The sequence below is a fragment of the Geotrypetes seraphini genome, chromosome 10 (assembly GCF_902459505.1).
Source record: "Geotrypetes seraphini chromosome 10, aGeoSer1.1, whole genome shotgun sequence".
Classification (NCBI taxonomy): Eukaryota; Metazoa; Chordata; class Amphibia; order Gymnophiona; family Dermophiidae; genus Geotrypetes; species Geotrypetes seraphini.
Window position 1 is genome coordinate 99,680,110 of NC_047093.1, and position 19,361 is coordinate 99,699,470.

Here is a 19,361-nt window from a genome sequence, read left to right on the forward strand (position 1 = left end):
CTCTGTGCCCCATTTCTTTCTTTCATGCTGCCCCCTTCTTTCTTTCTCTCTCCATGCCCCCTTTCTTTCTGTATGTCTGTCTTTTTCTCTCCGTGCTCCATTTCTTTCTTTCACCCTGCCCCTTCTTTCTTTCTCTCTCCATGCCCCCTTTCTTTCTCTGTCTGTCTTTCTCTCCGTGCCCCATTTTTTCTTTCTTTCTTTGTTTCACCCTGCCCCCTTTCTTTCTTTCTTTCTCCCTGCCCTCCCCATGCCACCGCCGTTGGGAAACATACTGCTGCCACCGCCGCCGGGGAAAGATTGCCACTGCCGCCGTCAGGAACAAGCCGGTGCCGTGTTCTCCCTCCCTGCTTTTCTTATCCGCTGGGCCGACCAACTCTCGCTGCCTGACGTCAATTCTAACGTCAGAGAGGACGGTCTGGGCCAGCCAGACAGCGATTGGCTGGCCCAGAATGTCCTCTCGTCCGGTGGTGAGAGTTGGTCGGCCCCGCGGGGAAGAAAAGCAGGGAGGGAGCACTCGTCGCCAGCTTGTTTCCGATGGTGGCAGTGGCAGCCTATTCCCCAGTGGATGACCAGTTGTGCACCCCCTTGGGGCGTGCACCTGGGTCAGATCTCCCCCCCCTTGGTACGCCACTGCTCCCATGTACATAAATCATTTTCAAGAATAGATTACATTTTTGTTTCAGATCAATTATTCAGTAGGTTACAAAAGCCAGCATAGACCCAATTGTTTTATTAGATCATGCTGGAGTTTGGATTGAATTTCAATTTGCTGAGCAAGTTTGTATTAGACCTGTTTGGAGGTTTGATAATACATTGTTTGCAGATTCAAACTTTCTTGAGGAATTTCAACTAAAAATGAATGAATATTTTCAACTCAATACCTCAGAGGAAATCTCTTTAGAAACATTGTGGGATGTTTTCAAAGCTACCAGGAGAGGGCAAATCATTTCGTATTTGGCACATATTAAGAAATTATTAAAAATGTAATTTTCAAATTTGGAACAAAATATTAAGTCACAATTGGCCTCGAAAAGGGAACAAATTACTTTACAGTCTCTCTTGAAAGCTAAATATAAATACAATGTGATTTCCTCACATTGGCTAGGAAAGATTTGTTTTCTCAACAGGCTCTGTATTATGGAAACTCGAATAAAGTGGGAAGATTATTGGCTAAATATCTTAAAGCTAAAAAAAAGAAAAGTAAAGATTGTGGCTATTCAAGATGAGGGGTGAGGCTCACTCAAATTGGAAATATTTTAAAACAATTTTTGAAATATTATAAAGCTTTATATTCTTCTGAACTTTATTCAAATAAAGAACTTGAGGGAATAGAGTTTTTAAAGTTAATTACGGGGCCAAAGGTTCCCGATCATTTGAAAGGAAGTCTTGAAGCACCTAAATCACTTAAAGAGCTTCAAACAGCATTGATTCCATGGTTTCCTAGGTCAACGCTCCTACCAAGTCTACAGCGACAACTCCCATTCCGCCAGCTGGGCCAACACCTGCGGAGTTCCACAGGGCTCCCCCCTGTCCCCCACGCTGTTCAATATCTACCTGGTCGCCCTAGGGAATCTACTGCTAAACTTGAAGATCAAATTCTACATCTATGCTGACGACATCATCTTAGTCTTCCCCATCTCCAACATAACCCCCGAGATAAACAACCTCCTAGCTTCAATCCTAACGCAAATCGAACTATGGATGACCGTCTTCAAACTGAGACTCAACTCAGATAAAACCAAGTTCTTCCTGGCAAGCCCAAACGACAAAATCAAAGATACCTCAATCTCTGAATGGCCAAGTCTTTCCCTTAACAAACTCCTTAAAAATACTCGGAGTGACTCTCGACCACAACCTTACCTTCGAAGCTCACACCGACCTTCTGGTCAAAAAAGGCTTCGCCACCTTATGGAAGCAAAGATCCATCAGAAAATACTTTGACGCCCCCTCATTCCGCCTACTTGTGCAATCCTTCATCTTAAGTCTAGTCGACTACTACAACATCATCTACCTGAGATCTTTCAAAAAAACCACACAAAGATTGCGAATTATTCAAAACATGGCAATCCGACTGATCTTCGGACTAAAAAAATGGGAACACATAACTCCCTACTACCACAAACTTCACTGGCTACCCCTAAAAGCAAGAGTGCTATTCAAGTTCGCCTGTTTCTGCTACAAATCCATCCTTGGCTCGGCCCCCCTTTACTTAGTACCCCATTTTATCCTAGACCGCCCATACAAACTCACACGTAGAACCCACCTATTTAGCTACCCTACCCTAAGGACCTGCCGTTACAAAAGATATCTAAATAGAACTCTTGCCTTCCAAGCAGGTCATCACAATAACTGGCTGGCCCACATCATCGCACGCACTTCATCCTACTTAAACTTCAGGAAGCTACTAAAAATTAATCTTTTCACCCTATTCATACCCTAAGACCCTATGCTCACCCTGGCCCCTTCTATCTCTCTATGTCCTTTACGCAGATTGTCTTGACCTTCTTCCCTGTACCATTTCATTGCCATAATTGTACCCATCTTTCTTTCTGTTTGTACCATTTTTTCTCTCTGTTGTACCATTTTTTTCTCTGCCACCTAATTTTCTCTGACTGTAACATTGTACCATTTTCGCTGATTGTCCAGCCCTTCTTTGTTGTAAACCGCCTCGAACTACTATGGCTTTGGCGGTATATAAGAAATAAAATTATTATTATTGTTATTATTAGAGTTGGATCCGCTCCAGGTGGTGATAGATTTACTGTGGAATTATACAAATCATTCCAAACTACATTATTACCTCATCTTTTAAATTTATATCAATCACAACTAATTAAAGATTGTATTTCAGGTACTATGGCAGAATCTTTAACCATTGTTTTGCCGAAGCCAAATAAAGATCCCACCATATTGGTTTCAAATTACAGGCCTATTTCTTTGATTAATGAAGATGGAAAACTTCTGGCTAAGTTACTGGCTTTACGCTTGGCCAAGGCTGTCCCTTATATAATTGGTATGCACCAAACGGGATTCGTTGCTCAAAGACTTCCAATAGCACCAGACTGGCTTTCCATATGTTAAATTTAACAAAAGCCATGGAAGAGCCGGCTTTCTCTGTATCCTTGGATGCAGAGAAGGCCTTTGGTCCTGTGTAATGGACCTTCATGTATCAAGCAATGGATGGGTTTGGTATAGGATCCAGTTTTATTCAAATGATCCAAACCTTGTATAGTTCCCCTTCTGCCAGATTATACATTAATAATACTTATTCAGAACGGTTTCATCTGGAGAGGGGAGTTAGATAAGGGTGTCCATTATCTCCTTTGCTTGTCGATATTGCTCTATTCAACAGGCAAAGGAGACTCAGGGTATTCCTTATGCAGATCAGGAATATAAGGTATCTGCTTATGCAGATGATATCTTGCTTCATTTGAAGAATTCTGAATCCACCATTCCGCATTTACTAAATCTGATTGACCGATTTGGAAAATTTTCTGGATATAAAATAAATTGGAGTAAATCTGAGGTTCTTCCACTAAATGTACATTGTACAAAAGGATTATTTGATTCATTCCCTTTCCTTTGGAAGGAAAATGGTATAAAATATTTGGGTATTTGGATTCAAACAACACTGGAAGGTACAATGAAAGTAAATGAAAAATCTTTATTGCTGAAGATCACAGAAATGTGTGAGCAATGGAGCCCCTTACATCTTTCTTGGTGGGGGAGAGTCCAAACAGTTAAGATGATGATTTTGCCTGTAGTTTGCTACCAAATGGGTATTTTCAGGGGTCCCTTTATAAAAAATTAAATAGAATTCTCACTAAATTTATTTGGCTGGGTAAAACTGCTAGAATAGCTTTAGTATCTCTACAAAAACCAATTGCGGTGGGTGGGGTAAATTTCCCAAATTTTTATAGGTACCATCAGGCCTATATAGTGTGTCAGGGTATGTATTGGATCCTTCCTAAGCTTATGGAACATCTCCCCGATTGGTTATTTCTAGAATGGCAACTTGTGTCCCCATTAAGATTATGCCTTATTCTTCCAGAGATAGCAAACCTTCTACTACCTTGGTATACCCTCATGCATACATATTCATATAACGTTCTTAAGGATCCTCAGCGGCACCACTTAGGGCTCAATTCAATCTCATTGCCCTAAGCTTTACGTGTCAAATCTTCATCGGGTCCTATCTTAGCTTAATTGTATCATTTTTGTATGTCATTTTTTACTTTTGTTAAAGTTTTTGTATTAATTTAATTAATTCTATTTTTCAAAAAGCAATACTTAGCTCTTTAACTTGTGGTCTCTGGCCCAGGGATTGTCATACCGACATGTTTCGCTATATATTAGCTTTATCAAGGAACTTCCCCGACATGTTTCGCTATATATTAGCTTTATCAAGGAACTTCCCCAGATATTCAATCGCCAGCAACCCGACCACTCTACCTATATGAATATGTATGCATGAGGGTATACCAAGGTAGTAGAAGGTTTGCTATCTCTGGAAGAATAAGCCATTGATTTGAGTCCCTTGTGAAAAGTGTGTGTTGTGCTATTGCAAAGATCCCATTAAGATTATGTCATATGGTGAGTATCAAATTACCCAGAATTTATAAGGACAACTAGTGTTTAAGCCTGTTACATTAACGGGTGCCAGAGTAGATGTCTGTCTGTCTGGGGTTTTTTTCTTTGTCTTTCTCTCTCCTTGGACGCTGTTTGTCTGTCTGTCATTCTTTCTGTCTGTGTCTCTCCCTGGCCACCTGTCTGTTCTTTCTGTCTGTCATTCTTTCTTTCTTTCTCTCTCTCTCTCTCTCTCTCTCTCCTTGGCCGCTGTTCGTCTGTTTTGGTTTTTTTCTTTCTCCTTGGATACTTGCTGTCTATCTGTCTGTCTGCCTGGCCCCCGGTCTGTCGGTCATTCTTTCTTTCTCTCTCTCTCTCTCTCTCCTTGGCTGCTGTCTGTCTGGTATTTTTTTCTTTTTCTCTCTCTCCTTGGACGCTGTCTATCTTTCTTTCTATCTGTCTTTCTCCTTGCCCCCCTGTCTTTCTTTCTGTATATCTCTCTGTCTCTCTCTCTGGCCCCCTGCCTGTTTATATTTTTCTGTTGTGCCATCCCTGACTGTCTTTCCGTGGCCCCCTTCGGTCTTTCCCCCCAAACCAAAGCTGTATGCCCCTCAGCACACCCCTCCCCTCAAAGCAGCCCCCCTTCCCTCTCCCTGACTGTCTCTCTGTGGCCCCCTTCTGTCTTTCCCCCCCACCAGAGCAAAGCTATCTGCCTCCCAGCACACCCCTCCCCCCAAAGCAGCCCTCATTCACCTGCAGCACCGGCACGACACCCTCCAGCCATTCCTAAACCGCCACTGAAATTCCTCCACGCGCCGACAGCCATCCAAGCTGGCACATGTGCCTCAAGCCGCCGCGCGCCACCAGCCATTGTAAGCTGCCCCGCACGCCTCAAGCTACTGTGTGCCTCAAGCCATCGAGTGCGCCTCAAGCCATCGAGCGTGTCTCATCAAGCCATTGAATACACCACGGAGAGACACAGCACAAATCAGGTAGCATAGCCTCCTAAGTGCGCATGCGTGCTTAGAGGATTATTATAGAGGATAGTATATTATTTGCCACATGCAGCACTTTAAAATTTATTAACAACTTAATAGTTATTCCAGTAAAAAAGTCCACGTATCAATCATTATGGTTGAACTCCAAGATTCAAATTGGCGAGTCTAAGATCCTCTGGAAGCATTGGTTGCAGGCAGGTATACATACGTTAGATGATGTGATATCTAATGGGAACATGCTTGATTTTTCATGACTGCAACAATCATTCGGTATTTCAAAATCTCAAATTTATAAATGGTTGCAGTTGAAGCAAGCCATTCAGAAGGGGTTCCCTGGTTGGCAAAATCTAAAAAAATCAGTATAGCTTGCCGGTCCTATGCTTCCAGACAGATTTCCTAGGGCATCAGGCTGCCCAGTGGTATAAACTAATATCTGGTTATATGAATAAGAAACCAAAAACAAGTTTGAGAGATATTTGGAGCATTGAGATTAAGCAGCAGATTTCTGCATCTCAATGGCCATGGATTTGGTCTTGGAGGATGAGGTGTACAGTGTCAGCATCTATGAGACAAACTTGGTTTTTTTTTTTGTTGCATAGAAGTTTTTGGATCCCTGTTCGTTTACCGAAATTAGATAGTTCAAAATCTAATAGATGCTGGCACTTTCATCTGGATATAAGACCAATGGATCATTTATTATTCTATTATCCTTTGATACTTAACTTCTGGAGATCTATTTGGGGACATATTAATCTGATTCTAGAGACTATGGTTCCGTTATCATATGAAGTGGCGTTATGTGGGACTCTGTTATTTCCTAAATCTCTAGTGGACAGGCATAAAAACAGATTATAGAAACATAGAAACATAGAAAAAAGCGGCAGAAAAGGGCTATAGCCCACCAAGTCTGCCCATTCCAAGTATCCCCCCCCCCTGAGTTTACTCCCTTAAAGATCCCACGTGAGTATCCCATTTTCTCTTAAAATCCGTCACGCTGCTGGCCTTTATCACCTGGAGTGGGAGTCTGTTCCAATGATCCACAACTCTCTCGGTGAAGAAATACTTCCTGAAGTCGCCATGAAACTTCCCTCCCCTGATTTTCAGCGGATGCCCTCTGGTGGTCGAGGGTCCCATGAGCCGGAAGATATCATCTTCTGACTCGATGTGCCCCGTGATATACTTATACGTTTCAATCATATCTCCCCGTTCTCTTCTTTCCTCAAGTGAGTACATCCGCAATTTCTTTAGTCTTTCTTCATACGTGAGATCCTTGAGCCCCAAGACCATCCTGGTGTCCGTTCGCTGTACCGACTTGATTCTCAGCACGTCCTTTCGGTAGTGAGGTCTCCAAAACTGAACGCAGTACTCTAAGTGAGGCCTCACCATGGCTCTGTACAACGGCATCATAACTTCAGGTCTCCTGCTGACGAAACCTCTGCGGATACAGCCCATCATTTGTCTTGCCCTGGAGGAACATAAGAACATAAGAACATAAGCAGTGCCTCCGCCGGGTCAGACCATAGGTCCATCCTGCCCAGCAGTCCGCTCCCGCGGCGGCCCAAACAGGTCACGACCTGTCCAAATCACCAGAAGGGGCCCCCATGCCACCTTGGTTTCCTATTGCGTCCTATCTTCCCATCAAAGTCCTAGCCCTCCGGTCTTGCACATGCACGACCTGGTCGGGTTTCTATACTTATTTTCTGGTTAGCTTTCTCAGTATCCCACGATCCCTTTATCCCTCAGGAATCCGTCCAGTCTCTGTTTGAATCCTTGTACCGTACTCTGCCCAATCACGTCCTCCGGTAGCGCATTCCAAGTGTCCACGACCCTTTGGGTGAAAAAAAACTTCCTTGCATTCGTTTTGAACCTATCTCCCTTCAGTTTCTCCGAATGCCCCCTCGTACCTGTTGTCCCCTTCAGCCTGAAGAATCTGTCCCTATCCACCCTCTCTATGCCCCTCATGATCTTGAAGGTCTCTATCATATCACTCCTTTTTTCCAGAGAGAAGAGCCCCAGCCTATCCAACCTCTCGGCATATGGGCAGTGTTCCAGCCCTCTTACCAGTTTCGTTGCTCTCCTTTGGACTCTCTCGAGTACCGCCATGTCCTTCTTGAGGTACGGCGACCAATATTGAACGCAATATTCCAGATGCGGACGCACCATCGCTCGATACAGTGGCAAGATGACTTCCCTCGTCCTGGTTGTTATGCCCCTTTTTATGATGCCCAGCATCCTGTTGGCTTTTTTTGAGGCCGCTGCGCACTGTGCAGATGGCTTCAGTGATGCATCCACCAGCACTCCCAAGTCTCTCTCAAGACTGCTTTCTCCCAACAATGCCCCCCCCAATTTGTAGTTGAACAACGGGTTTTTTTTCCCTATATGCATGACCTTGCATTTTTCCACGTTAAAGCGCATTTGCCATTTGTTCGCCCAGTCTTCCAGCTTGTTTAGGTCCCTTTGCAGGTCCTCACACTCCTCCCTGGAGCTAACCCTGCCGCACAGTTTGGTATCGTCTGCAAATTTTATGACCTCGCACTTTGCCTCCTTTTCCAGATCATTGATAAATATGTTGAAGAGTAACGGCCCCAGCACCGATCCCTGCGGCACACCGCTCGTGACTCCCCGCCAGTCAGAATATTGGCCCTTCACTCCGACCCTCTGCAGTCTACCCGACAACCAGTGCTCTATCCATCGGAGCACATCCCCTCCCACCCCGTGGTTCCACAGCTTCCTAAGCAGCCTTTCATGTGGCACCTTGTCGAAAGCCTTTTTAAAATCGAGGTAAATGATGTCGATGGGTTCCCCATTGTCCACCCGACTGCTTATTCCCTCAAAGAAGTACAGAAGGTTCGTTAAGCATGACCTTCCCTTACAGAATCCGTGCTGGCTTGTTCTCAGTAGGCCATTTCTCTCAATGTGCTCGCAAATGCCGTCCTTTTTCATAGCTTCCACCATCTTCCCTATAATTGAAGTCAGGCTCACCGGCCTGTAGTTCCCGGGGTCACCCCTCGATCCCTTTTTGAAGATAGGTGTGACATTCGCCAATTTCCAGTCCTCCAGTACCTCTCCAGTTTTCAAGGATAGGTTACAAACATGCTGGATTTTGCCCGCTATTTCTTGTCTTAGCTCCTTCAGAACCCTCGGGTGGATCCCGTCCGGACCCGGTGATTTGCCGCATTTTAACCTGTCTATCTGTTTGAGGACATCCTCCTTACTTACCTCTATATGCTCCAATTTCTCAGCCTGTTCCCCACTCATGAGCTCCTCTGAGTCCGGTATATTAGATGTGTCTTCTCTCGTGAAAACCGACGAGAAGAACGTGTTCAGCCTCTCAGCTACCTCTTTATCCTCTTTAATCACTCCCCTCCTATCCCCATCGTCCAACGGCCCCACCTCCTCTCTCGCTGGTCGTTTCCCCTTTACGTAACTGAAGAATGCCTTGAAGTTTTTCGCCTCCCTGGCCAGCCCCTCTTCGTATTTCCCTTTTGCTTTTCTAACCTCTCGGTGGCATTCTTTTTGGCATTTCCTGTGCGCCTGGTGATTTTCCTCCGTTGGATCCTTTTTCCATCTCCGGAAGGATACTTTTTTGTCGTTTATTGCCCTCTTTACTTCTGCTGAGATCCAAATCGGGTCCTTTGACCGCTTGTTCTTGCAGCCTTTCCTGAAACTGGGGACGTACTTTTTTTGTGCTTCCTGCAGGGTGTCCCTGAATAGGGTCCAGGCGCTTTCCACAGTCTCCATCCTAAAGATGTTTCTGAGCTTCCTCCCCACCATTTCCCTCATAGCAACATAGTTCCCCTTCTTGAAGTTGAGCGCAGTTGTTGCGGTCCTCCTTACTATGGGTGTCCCCCTTTCTAAAGTGAATCTGATCGCATTGTGGTCACTGTTGCCTAGTGGTCCTCCCACTTCTACCCCTCTTGCAGGCCCTCCTAATCCGTTCAGGATGAGGTCAAGAGTAGCACTCCCCCGCGTCGGTTCCCTGATCAGTTGCTCCATAAAGCAGTCCCTCACAGCTTCTACAAATCCTGTTTCCCTAGTGCAGTTGGAGTGACCCGTACTCCAGTCTATCCCCGGGTAGTTGAAGTCCCCCATCACTGTTACACTTCCAGTCCTGCACTCCTGTCTCAGTTCAGCTTCCAAGTCGTGTCCGACTCCTTCCGGCGCACCAGGTGGGCGATAATACAGCCCCAGTTTTATGTCTGCACCCTTGTTTCCCGGCAATTTGACCCATAGCGATTCCAGCCCTTCTGCCTTTGTTGCCATATCCATCCCGACCGAGTAGATAGAGTCTTTTATATATAGTGCTATGCCTCCCCCCTTCTTGTGGGTCCTGTCTCTCCTGTAGAGCTTGTACCCCGGTAGCGCCACATCCCATTGATTCTGCTCTGTCCACCATGTTTCTGTAATTCCAATTATATCTAGGTCTTCCCCCTTGGCCACGACCTCTAGTTCACCCATCTTGGCCATGAGGCTTCTTGCATTTGCGTATAAGCACCGCAGGTCCCGTTGTTTTTTCTCCACCTCTGCATTCACCTGGGCCTCCTCTCCTGTTCCCTGTACTTCTGCTTTGCCCTCAGCCTTTACCCTCGTAGCTTTCAGCTTCCCCACATTTCCGCCACCCCACTTCCCCGCTTTTCCTCTGGGTTTTCTTGCCCCCTCCTGGGCCCCTGCCTCTGTTCGATCCCCCTCGCCTTGTGTAGCCCCTATGATACCCTCAGCTTTCGCCCTCGCGCCACCCAGTCCCCCTGTGTCTCCCTGCCCTTTAGTCTCTTCCCAGCAAGCTCCCTTTACCTGTTGTTTCCCTCGCTGTCTGATCATAAGATCCACTGGTCTCTCTACTTCCTCCGTGCAGTCAGCCCGTTCAGCATCTGTTCTGGATACTGTTGTCCGAAGCGTCAACATCAGATCAGCTGTCGGCTTTCCCCCTCTCCTCAGTTTAAAGCCCTCTCGATCTCCTTCTTCACATTGGCAGCCAGTAGTCTAGTTCCCTCTGTGCTCAGGTGCAGGCCGTCCCGCCGGTAGAGCTTACTCTTTCCCCAGAAGGACGTCCAGTTCCTCACAAAGTGGAAGCCCTCCTCCTGGCACCATCTCCTCAACCATGCATTCACAGCCTGGATGTCTGCCTGCCTCTTTGCATCTGCTCTCGGTACAGGCAGGATCTCTGAGAACGCTATCCTCCGGGTACTCCGCTTCAGTTTTCGTCCCAGGACCCTGAACTGGTCAGTCAGCGTGGCCATGCTGAAGTTCCTCCGGCTCACATCATTTGTTCCGACGTGGATTATCACCACAGTCTCCTCTGCCTCTGCTCCGTCCAGGATCCTCTCGATCCTATCAGTGACGTCTCGTGTCTTGGCCCCTGGGAGACAAGTCACTAGCCGGTCCTCCCTTCCTCCAGCTACGTGACTATCTACCTCTCTCAAGATCGAGTCTCCCACCACAATAGCAGACTTCCCTTTCCTCAGCAACCTCCTCTGTCTCAGGTCCGTGTCCTCGGTGTAGTGTGGTGTCTCACCCTCGGGGTCTCGGTGAGTCACGGTCTCCTCCTCTTGCGTGGTTCCTCCGCTAGGTCCTTCCTCGGTGTCGCCTTGTGGATCCTGGGTCTCGTCTGCCGACATCCGTCTGTGCAGCTGCTGGTCCTGTCCTCCCGCCTTCCTATAGGCCTCCTCGATGAATCTCTCGAGGTCCCTCACCTGGTCCACAATGAGGCCAGCTCCGTCTGTGTCCTTGGTTGACCAGCTCGTCTCCTCTGTGTCGCGCAGTCCCTCCAGTCCCTCCAGTTCCTGGACCTTGACCCTCAATCTGCCGACCTCCATCCTCAGGCTTTCCAGTTCCTGACACCGACCGCATATGTATGCCCGCCTCCCGGAGGGGAGGTAGTCATACATATGACACTCGACGCAGTAAACTGGGTAGCTCTGCTGGGTTCCTGTAGCCTCCATATCCTTCTCTTTGCTCCTGCGGTCCCTCGGTGGTTGAGAGTGGCTTTCGGCGTGCAGCTAGTTGAAAGAGTAGAGAGAGAGAGAGAAGAGTGAGAAGCTGAAAGGGTAGAGAAGAAGAAAGTGGAGAGAAGAAAAAAAATTTTTTTTTTTTTTTTAATTAGTTTAAAGTTAGGTTGCTGCTGGGCTGCCTGGGCTCCTTCTCAAGGCTCCCTCGCAAAGGCGCTCTCGCTAAGGCGAGCGCCTTTGCCGCTCGCCTTCGCCGTGCGCCGAACGGCTGGGTGCCGTTGGCTCCCTTCCTCTTAAAGGGGAGCCCGGGCCGATGCGACCTGTGACGCGCGGGGGTGGGCGGAGCTAACTCTCGCCGCGACCCCGATCTGCCTGCCTCCTTAGTCCTTCCTTCAGCGTCCCCGGCTCACCTCTCCTCCCTGCCTGAAACTAAAGAAAAGAGAACAAAAAAAACAACACTCCACGAAGCGCCTCTGCAGCCTTCTCCACTTGATTGGCAACCTTCATGTCCTCGCTAATGATCACTCCTAGATCGCGTTCTGCTGTGGTCCTAACCAAGGTCTCACCATTTAGTACATAAGTTCTATGCGGGTTTCTCTTTCCCAGGTGCATTACCTTGCATTTTTTAGCATTGAAGCCAAGCTGCCAAGTAGTTGACCATTGTTCCAGCAGCAGTAGATCTTGTGTCATATTATCAGGTAATAAGTTTCTGCCTACTATGTTGCAAAGTTTGGCGTCGTCAGCGAACAGCGATACCTTTCCCCTAAGTCCTTGCGTCATATCTCTTATGAATAAGTTGAATAGAATCGGACCCAGGACCGAGCCCTGCGGCACTTCACTTATCACGTCCGATGCTTCAGATGGGGTACCGTTCACCACCACCCTCTGATGTCTGCCGCTCAGCCAATCCCCAACCCATGTAGTTAGAGTGTCTCCTAATCCTATTGATTTTAGCTTGTTCAGTAATCTTCGATGAGGGACGCTATCAAATGCTTTACTGAAGTCCACATACACTACGTCCAGTGACTCTCCAGCATCCAGTTGTCTAGTAACCCAGTTAAAAAAGCTAATCAGATTAGATTGGCAGGATCTACCCTGGGTGAACCCGTGTTGGTGTGGATCACGCAGTTTTTTTTCGTCTAGGATTGTGTCAATATTCTGTTTGATCAGTGTTTCCATGAGTTTACACACTATAGACGTGAGACTCACTGGTCTGTAGTTTGCTGTCTCTGTCCTGCAGCCCTTTTTGTGGAGTGGGATTACGTTGGCGGTTTTCCAGTCCAAGGGGACCCTTCCTGTGCTTAGGGAAAGATTGAAAAGAACAGATAATGGTTCTGCCAGGACTTCCCTTAATTCCATGAGCATTCTGGGATGTAGGTTATCTGGTCCCATGGCTTTGTTTACTTTGAGTCTTGATAGTTCGTCGTAGACGCTACTGGGCGTAAATTCAAAATCTTGAAACGGGTCTTTCTGGTTATCTCCTGTCTGCAGCTGTGGACCAACTCCCGGCGCTTCTCGGGTGAATACTGAACAGAAGTATTGGTTTAGTAGTTTTGCCTTCTCAGAATCTGATTCCGCAAAGTTACCGTCCGATTGCTTCAGGCGTACTATCCCATCTTTGTTTCTTTTCCTGTCACTAATATAGCTGAAGAAAGATTTATCCCCTTTCTTAATTTTCCGTGCTAACTCTTCCTCCATTTGGAGTTTGGACTCCCTGACTGCTGTTTTGACAGCTTTAGATCTGTCTAGATAGTACTCTTTTGCCCCCTCTCTGCCTAGATGTTTGTAGGTGATAAATGCGTCTTTTTTCTTTTTAACTAGGTCTGAAATTTCTTTACTGAACCATTGGGGTCTTTTGTTTCTCCTGCGTTTACTTACTGTCTTTATGTATCGGTCTGTTGCTTCGTGTAGTATGGATTTCAGAGACGTCCACATATCCTCCACATTGTCAGATTTTGCTTGTTTATGTAGCTCCCGATGGACAAAATCTCCCATGCGGTTGAAGTCTGTACCTCTAAAGTTGAGAACCCTTGTTGATGTGTTTGTCTTAGGGAAACCTTTCTTAAGGTTGAGCCATACCATATTATGGTCGCTGGAGGCCAGTGTGTCCCCTACTGAGACTTCCGTGACGCTATCTCCGTTTGTGAGGACCAGGTCTAGTAATGCCTGATCCCTGGTGGGCTCCAACACTAATTGCTTGAGACGTGCACCCTTTATGGAGTTTAATATTCTTTTGCTGCTACCCGTAGTCGCGGAGAGTGTGTTCCAATCTGCATCTGGCATGTTGAAGTCTCCTAGCATTACTGAGTCTCCGCGCAGCGTGATGTTCTCTATGTCCTCAATTATTGGGCATAATGCCGGGTAGCCATCAAAATGATTAGAAAAAATTGGAAAAATTAAGGCTGACTGAATTTCACCTTCTGGTGGAATTTGTTATGCTTATGTTACCAATATGAGAAGACATTGTCTGATCAAAAAGGCAATAATAAGTGGTTCAATCTGACATGGGGCCCATTGACTAATTTCATTGATTCTACTTGAATAGTTCATTATTCCCTTATTTCTGGTTATCAGTTGCACATCCAGGGAGAGGGGGGGGTTGTATATTGGGATTGTTTTTTTTAAATTATATATATATATATATATATATATAGACATAATACTGTATGATTTTCTTATTACATTGAGATTGGTGGGGGGAAGGGGGTGAAAATGTTTTTCATGAATATTATTGAAAGATGATAAGTGTTGTTTTTCATGTAAATTGTATGAATATTTGTATGCACTGATTTTAATTTAAAAATGAATAAAGATATAAAAAAAAGAAACATCTCATACATTTAATTGTAATGTTATTGTATCACATCATCACTAGGGGGTTTTACTCATGGATTTGTATTTCTCCTTTTCCTATTTACTAGAGAATGACATGGTGACCCATTCCCGTGGTAAACCATGGCAAACCACAGGAACAGATAAACTTTTGTACTGTTTACCACAAGTGTGGGAACAAAGCTTTTAACCGCTCCATAGGAGCAGTAAAAATTTTTGACCCAAAATCACAGCCCCCCTCGTGGTTCTAGTCATCTCTACCCCCTCACAAGTCCGCCGGCTCCAGGCCTTCTGTTCTCGTGGGTTCAGCTGCTCCAGCCCATTCCCCTCGCTTGTGGGTCCAGCGGCTCTAGCCGGCTTCCCTCCCTCCCTGCTGCTGGCACACACCTTGAAGAGCGAACTGATCTCTACACACATCTGCTCGACGGTGCTCACAGCCTTCCCTCTGCTGGGCCTCTCCATATGACGCTTCCTCTTTTACAAAGAGAGGAAGTTGCGTTAATAAGGAGGAACCCAGCAGAGGAAAGACCAGGCGTGTGTGCAGAGATCAGCTCATGTAAGCAGGAGGGAGTGAGGCAGGCTGCACCTGCCAGATCTTTGAGTGAAAGGGGATCAGACCCAACAGACCCATGAGGGAGGGGGGAACTGGATTTGTCAGCCCCAAGGAAGAGAGGGAGGGAATGCAAGGCAAAACATATGGGCAGGAAGTAAGGGCATAGAAGGGGGCTGGGGCTGAAGGAAAGGGAGAGAGAGGTGTTTGACCTATGGAGTGGAGGGCTGGAACTGAAGGGGTGGGAGAGAGCTACAGGACCTGCAGGAGGAAGGGAAGGTAAGTAGAGGTGCTGCACATTTGGAAGGGGGGCTGCTGGAGGGAAGGAGGAGAGATGCTTGACCTGTTGGGAGAGAGGCTGAAGGGAAGAGAAGAGAAAAGAGATGTCATACTAAGCGGATGAAGAAAGAGGGAATGAAATACTGAACACAGCAGAGAGAGGGAAAGACACAGGGAGAGAAATAATGGGCATGGAGAGGAGAATAGGGACAGGGATATAAAGGGAGATGCTGCATGGAAATGGTACATGGACAGAGAGGGGCAATGCCAGATGTGGGAGGGGGTATATGAACACAGAGGGAAAGTGCTAGATGTGGAAGAGAATAGGAACACAAGTGAGATGAGTAATCCAGGATGTAGAGTAGTGATGATAAATACATGGAGATGGACACAGGGGAGATGCTGAATAGGGAAGTATAGGGGACATAGAGAAGGGAAAGGTAAGTACACAAAGATGGAAGATGGACGGTGAGCACAGAGAAGAAATGTAAAATGTGCAGGAGACCCTGGCGAGTGAGTTAAGAGATGGCAGAGGGAAATAGAAACCAGAGTCTGGGGCCAACATGACATGAAAAATAAAATGACCAGACAACAAAAGGTAGAAAACTAATTTTATTTTCTATTTTGTGATTAGAATATATGAGAACTGAAATGATTATCCTGCCAGTGCTGGTGTTAGATATGGGTTGGGCCCAGGGCAAAAATTTGGAAGGGGATCCCAAAGCCCACTAATAGCCTGTGCTTTCTCTAGCCCGGGGGCAGTTGCCCTAATTGCACTCCTTGGCCTAACACCATCCCTGGCAAGTGTAATCTTTATATTTTGCACAGTATAGGAGGAAATGGATCTTTTTATTTCTTTGGTGTTGTACTTCATGAAAGGTGTGACTTTTGGGGATTTTGGTTTAATTTATGTTTATGGTCAGCTATTATGTATTTGACATTTGTGCTCTGTGTGTGTGACTGAGGTATTCTGTTAGGATGAATTTTCTATGTAGCATTCAGTTTTCCTGATAGTGGAGGGGATATTGTGAGGGAGGATGGGTTTTGTTGATCCTCTTTCTGTATTTGTGATTTATAAAATGACATTTGTACAGAATATTGTTTCTTTTTATACTTGAATAAAATGATTTCAATATAAAATCATAACTATTCAAGGCTTGTGCGGACAGGATCAGACTGAGTTTGCGGGGTCGGAGGGGGACGGGACAGAGACGGAGACCGAGTTTGTAGGGACAGGGACAAATTTTCCCAGTGTCATTCTTAGTGGCATAGCAAGGGTGAGAGGTGCCCCTTCCCCGAGTGAGAGGGGCCAAACCCAACAGACCCGTGAAGAAGGGGGAGCTGGAGCAGTCGGGGCTGAGGAAGAGAAGGAGGGAATGCAAGGCAAAGCAGATGGGCAGGAAATAAGGGTGCAGAAGGAGGCTGGAGCTGAAGGTAAGGGAGAGAGAGGTGTTTGACCTATGGAGAGGAGGGCTGGAACTGAAGGGAAGGGGGAGAGGTGCTGCATCTGTGGAAGGGGGGCTGCTGGAGTGCTGCACCTGCCGCTCCTGCCTGCTGTGCATGCCCTGCCCCCGTCCCTTCCCCCATACTTCTAGTTGAAGTTGTTTGTGGTGGTCAACAACGTGCTCCTTGCTACACCATTGGCTCTCCCTTTGACGTCACTTCCTGTGTATAGCACCCAGAAGTGATGTCAGTGGGAGAGCTGACGGGGTTGAGAACAGCATGTTGTTGACCGCCATGAACAACTTCAACTAGAGGTATGGGGGAAGGGAAGGTGGTATGCTTGTGGAGGGGAGGAACAGGAAGAGGTGTGGCAGAGAGGAAGAGTGGTGTTGGCGCCCCTACCAACATGATGCCCGGGGTGCACCACACCCCTCATCTCCCCCTATCTATGTCACTGGTCATTTGCTACTATTTACCAAGAAATGCAAGATGACAAGTGCATGCATAGAGTGAGGTAAAACCAGGAGTCGCTTAAATTTTCTGAGAACATAGAGCCAGTTGGCAGCCTTATTTACAGACAGTACCTCAATAAGTTCATCTTTGATCCAGGGAGATTTTAACAGGTTGGCATGTACATTCATTAGATATGCCAGCTTTATTTCACAGGCCTTCAGCTTGTCATATGTGTCTTTGGAAGCTGTAAGATCAGTAGTCTGGAAGAGAAGAGACCATCTAATTTCAATCTGAGCTTCCTGTTTTCTTACAAGAAACTCCCACCACTGTTGTTAAAGAAGGGATAACCTGTGCTCTACAGTCTTACATAAAAACATAAGAATAGCCATACTGGGTCCATCGAGACCAGTATCCTGCTTCCAACAGTGACCAATCCATGTCACAAGTACCTGACAGAATCTCACTGCATTATGCTAGCATTAGTTTGAAACTCTACATGATCTGAAAATCAAGGTGCAAGAGCAAGGTGCAACAAGCACTTTTTTTTTTGTATCTTCTCAGAAAAGACAATTGACAAGTTCCAGATTTTGTTTCTTTCTGTAGGGGATGATGGGACTTTCTGTAGTTTTCCCCAACTCACTGAGGGAAAAGAGATTTTGTCTTAAATTCACCATTGTCAGTGTGAAGAAGGAAAGTTAAATTTCTTATTGTCTATGGTAGTAAACAGGAGAATTCAACTTCTCACTGACTGTAAAAGGAGGAAAAGTGTAATTTCATGGTGTCTGTAACAGAAAGGATATTCTGTAATTTCCTAGATAAGAAAAGAGGCAGTCTGTAACTTATCATGCTTAAAAGAGGAAAGAGGTAGGTAGTCTTAGTCTATAACCTCATATTGTATGTGAAGGAAAGAGGTTGTAAGGGTCTTTTGTCAGCCTTGTTATTTCAGCCTTGCAGAAAATAGGGTGTTCAAAATATACGCATAGCCTGATCATCAAAAACTTTTTTTTTTTGGTGGGGTCTGAGCCCAAAGTGAGAGGGGAGTACAAAATGTTGCCCCATCCCCTGCTCTCCAGTCTCCACCCCTCTCCATGACCTAAAAATACATAAACTGGAGGGAAACCCTAAGACCTGCTAGCAGAACAGGTCTTCCCTGAGCATGAATAGCACAGGGGGCTAGACCAGTGCAGCAGTGTCTCATGGAATGGACCACCAGCTAACAGGCCACTCACTGCTGGAGAATCTATTCTGCTAGGGGGCTTGGAGATTTCAGCCAGCTATAGCAGCCAAGGGTGCTGAAATTATGGGGAACCCTGATCACCCAGTGTGGGAGGGGGAGGGGACTTATGTCCTCCAAGCCCCCCAGGGTTATACCACTGGCGAAGTGTTCCATTTTCTCTATGGGAAAGAGGGAAGGTAACTGGAATTTCCAAATGATTTTTGGGAATGTTACACAGAACTAACCTTTCACTTCTGACAGACCAAGAAGGCAGATGGACATCCTCTGACTACCCTCTTCACCCTTGTTACCCTTAAGGGTGAGTTAAGTCGTACCTCTGTGCCATCATAGGAAACCAAAGTAGAATGCATCATTTCTGGATGATATCATTGCTGTCCATAAAGCACAGTTACTTACAGTAACAGGTGTTATCCAGGGACAGCAGGCAGATATTCTTGACTGATGGGTGACGGCACCGACGGAGCCCCGGTACGGACAATTTTAGAGTGATTGCACTCTAAGAACTTGGAAAGTTCTAGTAGGCCGCACCGCGCACGCGCGAGTGCCTTCCCGCCTGACGGAGGCGCGCGGTCCCCAGTTAAGATAAGCCAGCTAAGAAGCCAACCCGGGGAGGTGGGTGGGACACAAGAATATCTGCCTGCTGTCCCTGGATAACACCTGTTACGGTAAGTAACTGTGCTTTATCCCAGGACAAGCAGGCAGCATATTCTTGATTGATGGGTGACCTCCAAGCTAACAAAAAGAGGGATGGAGGGAAGGTTGGCCATTAGGAAAACAAATTTTGCAAAACAGATTGGCCGAAGTGTCCATCCCGTCTGAAGAATGCATCCAGACAATAATGAGATGTAAAAGTATGAACTGAGGACCAAGTAGCAGCCTTGCAGATTTCCTCAATAGGAGTGGAACGGAGGAAAGCCACAGATGCTGCCATAGCTCGAACTCTATGGGCCGTGACAGAACCTTCCAGTGTCAGTCCGGACTGAGCATAACAGAATGAAATGTACGCTGCAAGCCAATTTGACAACGTACGTTTAGAAACAGGACGTCCCAATTTATTC

At 46.3% G+C, this 19,361-nt stretch overlaps 1 protein-coding gene across 1 annotated transcript in view; it reads right to left on the bottom strand.

Annotated features, from left to right (window-relative positions):
• Positions 1-19,361, bottom strand: part of CCDC183 (coiled-coil domain containing 183) — a 341,250-nt gene that overhangs the window by 144,468 nt on the left and 177,421 nt on the right. Inside the window, exon 12 of the mRNA XM_033960753.1 lies at positions 17,198-17,326. Coding sequence (XP_033816644.1) covers positions 17,198-17,326 — 129 coding nt within the window. The remainder of the gene's footprint in view (positions 1-17,197; positions 17,327-19,361) is intronic.